The sequence below is a fragment of the Pinus tabuliformis genome, chromosome 4_2 (genome assembly GCF_031772625.1).
Source record: "Pinus tabuliformis cultivar Carrire ecotype Pingquan chromosome 4_2, CPIR1, whole genome shotgun sequence".
Classification (NCBI taxonomy): Eukaryota; Viridiplantae; Streptophyta; class Pinopsida; order Pinales; family Pinaceae; genus Pinus; species Pinus tabuliformis.
Window position 1 is genome coordinate 260,620,427 of NC_142304.1, and position 4,228 is coordinate 260,624,654.

At 36.4% G+C, this 4,228-nt stretch overlaps 1 protein-coding gene across 1 annotated transcript; it reads left to right on the forward strand.

Moving 5' to 3' along the window:
* Positions 1–1,560: 1,560 nt before the first annotated feature.
* Positions 1,561–2,418, forward strand: LOC149168982 (uncharacterized). Its single transcript, XM_089425035.1, has one exon. It carries the CDS (start codon positions 1,561–1,563, stop codon positions 2,416–2,418), a length of 858 nt encoding a protein of 285 aa, XP_089281161.1.
* Positions 2,419–4,228: the final 1,810 nt, after the last annotated feature.

Sequence of the window (4,228 nt, forward strand, 5' to 3'; positions counted from 1 at the left end):
AACAATCCAAGCTTATTACAAGGTGTTTTGCATGAAACATTGTTTAAAAATCCCAATGATGCCTGCCATCACTACAAGAGTAATATATCGCTATCTGGCTTCCAAACCGTTTGCTACAAGACCCTACATGCATTACTACATGATACAAGAAAACTTATATAGGACACCGAATTCTTTCCCAAAACATCCATATAATCCTCAGATGAATTAAGAAGCAAGGGCATCCTCAAATAAAATTTATGTCAAATTCAACCACTCACATTTTACATAAGTGTTAGTGCTCAAATTGCATTAATTTACTAGGTAGAGTTTTTTTTGTTTGAGTCAAACATAGAAGCACCCAGGTAATTGTTGTTATTAAAGTGTACAAATTGGAAAAAGATGATAAATTGTGTGGAGTAATTAGTTGAAAAGTCATCTCCTTCTCTATTTTTGATGAAACTACATTTTCTCTAAGCTACATGATCTCGTGCTGCCACATGAAGCACTAATTACAATAGCATCACAAACCAATACTCACTTTAAAAATTCTTACCTAAATCTATGAAGAATTGCATCATACCATGGGAGGGGGATTTAATAGAAGAGAATCCATAGATACAACCTAGATTCATTAGAACTCTAAGGTCGGGTATATTCTTGGAAACTATAATTGGCTAGGGTTATTTGAGAAATTAAGGGGTTATGATGTTGAGATTGCATTAGAATTTTCTCTACACCTACAACATCTTGAAGGCCATGAAATAATCATTGTAGTTAAGGGTTTGATCATATACCTTGATGAAGACCTAATTAGGAGATTCACTACCCTTCCTAAGGGGATTAAATGGAGTAATGAGGATATACATGAAACAATTAGGGAAAAAAAGGATTTTCTCCTTGATGTGCGACCCGAAGAAGATAAGAATGGGATTAGGAGGGAAATCCTACCACGCCCATGGGATGAGGTTTCATATCACATCCTTAAATACATTTCTTATGAAGGGATATTAAGCATTGTCTATGCCTACCAGTTCATGCTTCTATATCAAATCATATTGCAACTAACTTACCTGTCCATGAAATGCTTAACATCCCACATTTTCTCCTTCAATCCATGAATGAGATGAGCACAAAAGTAAAGGAGGGAAAACATAAATACTTGGCCCATCATGGCTTCATCAAATTAATAGTAATGGATGCCTTGGAACACGTTCAAAACCCCATTCTTTAGACATATTTCATTGACATGGATATAAAATCTTTCTTAGAAGCCCAAACTGATCCTTAGACAGAGTATGGTGAGTTAGAAGAGGAAGAAACATAGGTGGAAGGGGCAGACATAAAGGTATAAGTAGAGGCAGAAACAATCATCAAAACACCAAACATAGTTATCGAAACCACCAATAGAAACATAATTGGATGAAATAGAACTAGTCAGGTTACAATTAACAAGGATAGGATCCCAAGATGAAATAATAGCTCCACAGATAGAATCCCAAACAAAGAAAATTGAGCCTCAAGATAACATTAAGAAACTAAGGCCAATTTTTAGTGTGCTTTAAAAAACAAAATACCAACATGGGAAATCCTTCAATCCGGTTTAAACAGGGGCCTGGTAGATGCCCTTTATGTTTAGCAGACTCAGAATCCATTTCTCATCTGTTCCTTGCCTGTCCCTTTACAAAGCAAGTCTGGTTTGAAACGGAGAAGCTCTTGAATGCAAAGGTTAGGTGGGAGGGGGATGTTTTGTCCACAGCCTGGGAATATTGGTGGAACCATTTCCACGAAAAGAATCTGAGAAACTTGCCTCCCATCATCTGCTGGGGCATATGGATTGCCAGGAACCGAAGTATCTTTAGAGAAATTTCGACCCCAGCGGCAGCTATTGCTATTCAAAGCAATGCCATTCTCGCCAGCATCCCTGAGCCGGATGGTCCTGTAAAAAATGATCAGCGGAAGGAGCTTCGTCTTAGAGATGGGATACCGTGGGCTTTCTTTGATGGGGCAGCCCAAAATAATATCACAGGAGCTGGGATCTGTATTCATCTTAGTGCCGTTCACTCGATAAAAGCCTCAGTGGGACTTGGGATGGGAACAAATAACTTTGCAGAACTTTCAGCTTTAAAACTTCTTCTTTGCTGGCTCATCCACAAAAATATCCTTGCAGTTCAGATTTTTGGAGATTCGATGAATGTTGTTAATTGGGTCATTGGAAAATTTAGATGCCAGCATTACATGTTGATGCCTTTATTAGAAGAAATCCAATCTTTAAAATTGCAGTTTAATGTATTTTCAATTGATCACATCTACAGGGACAGCAATGAGGAGGCAGACCGGCTTTCTAAAGAAGGTATGCAACAAGCTGTGGGCGCATGGAGAGTAACAAAACAGCTTCAGGATCAGATCCATGTGTCGGATCTCCCTCCAAACATATAATGTTTTTCTGTTTTCATCAGTGGTGTTTATATGAAAATGGTGGTACATTAAAACTGTTTTTTCTTTTATATCCTATTATGCTCTGTTTTGATAGAGCGGGTTGTGAACTGTGTTACTGTATGTGTTTTTCTGGGTTGTTTTCCTCATGAAAGGAGACCCAGGAGACATCTTGGTTTTCAGTTACTTTTTGGTATGGCTGTACAGGCCGGGTACAAGAGTCTTATAGATTTCTGTAGTTTTGCTGATGCTCTCACTCAGAGGAGTTTTTGCTCCTTTTCAGGCAGTTTCTTTCAGAATGTTAACTCATATACTATGTAACTTTTTTATTCCTTATAAAAAAGTTCGATTTTTTTCCTTGGAAAAAAAAGAAACTAAGGCCAACTAAAAAGAGGAATAAGGACATGTTGATAGTGCTAGATGCTAACAAGAGAGAAGGGGTCTCCCCAATATGAATTCCTAATTAGATTTCACATCATTTGGAGTAGGAGCCCCATTTGGGAAACATGCCCGACTGCCATGTGTGCAATTTTATAAATGTGCCTTGGATGCAATAAACAACATAGGAAGCATACACATATCTTTGTAGACAAAAAGTGAGTAGACTTTGTGAAATATCAATTGTAATGCATAAGAGCTTCTTCCACGTAAGGAGGAAAAAGAGTGAGCCTCTAGAATAAAAGTAATAGTACTATCCTAAAAGGCACACTCACACATATATGAAAATATTGTTAATTAACCCACAAAATAGTTCACAAGATAATAACTGTCATGAAAAAAAATACAAGACACATTTAATAAGATATACACTAAATCTAATGAAATAGTTCATTGGGCTTAGCATGTATGAAACAACATATACCATAAACATTAAAGAACCATCCTACAATATCCATGATACACACATGAAAGTGTGCTAGCTCTACGAACTTCTAAATATTAGTGAAGGTTCCAAGTATACAATACAATGATATGTCACGAGCTCCAATAGTGGAACATGAAGTTACCACTTTCTTCTCCAAAGAATGATATTCCTTCATATACTAAGCTAGAGAAGCCAAGGATACCTATCCTCAATTCCAAACCCTTTTCTTGAGTTATGAGGGTTTATTTATAACAAATGAAGTGAACTTTCACCTCCTCTTGTGAACTTTGAGCGTCCTCAGGACTCTTGAGCTTCTTTTGTATTATTATATCTATTGACTCTTCATATTTACTATTTGACTCTTGGACATACACTTACATTTACATTTATTATTATTTTCTAAATACAAAACCATATAATACAAAATGTGGCTAAAGCCTAATAAGAAAAAACTTTATAGATTATGCTTGAGCTTGAAGAAATTGTAGCTCGACAACTTCTACTTGTATTTCTGTTGTGACATATTGGTACCAAGATTTGTACTATGTTTCTATGTCCTCATACATTGATGGAATATCTAGCTTATACATGACTCTTGCCTCGAATGCATCTGGATAGATAGTTTTGGAACCAGTTTGGACATTATGACATATTGGTACCAAGATTTGTACTATGTTTCTATGTCCTCATACATTGATGGAATATCTAGCTTATACATGACTCTTGCCTCGAATGCATCTGGATAGATAGTATTGGAACCAGTTTGGACATTATTCCATAATAGAAAAACTTCATATTCAACTTGGTGGGTCCGGCTACAAATTGTTGAATGTTCTACCTTTTGATCTTCAAATTTTCTCAAACTGCTCATGAATTCTCCAATTTCTTTTTTGATAACATTTATGCCCCTTATTTACACAACTCCTCTAATGGAAGGTATATGGTGCA

What these genes read in the sequence shown, in the direction of transcription:
- LOC149168982 (XM_089425035.1), top strand. Translation starts at nt 1,561, where the DNA reads ATGGGAAATCCTTCAATCCGGTTTAAACAGGGGCCTGGTAGATGCCCT.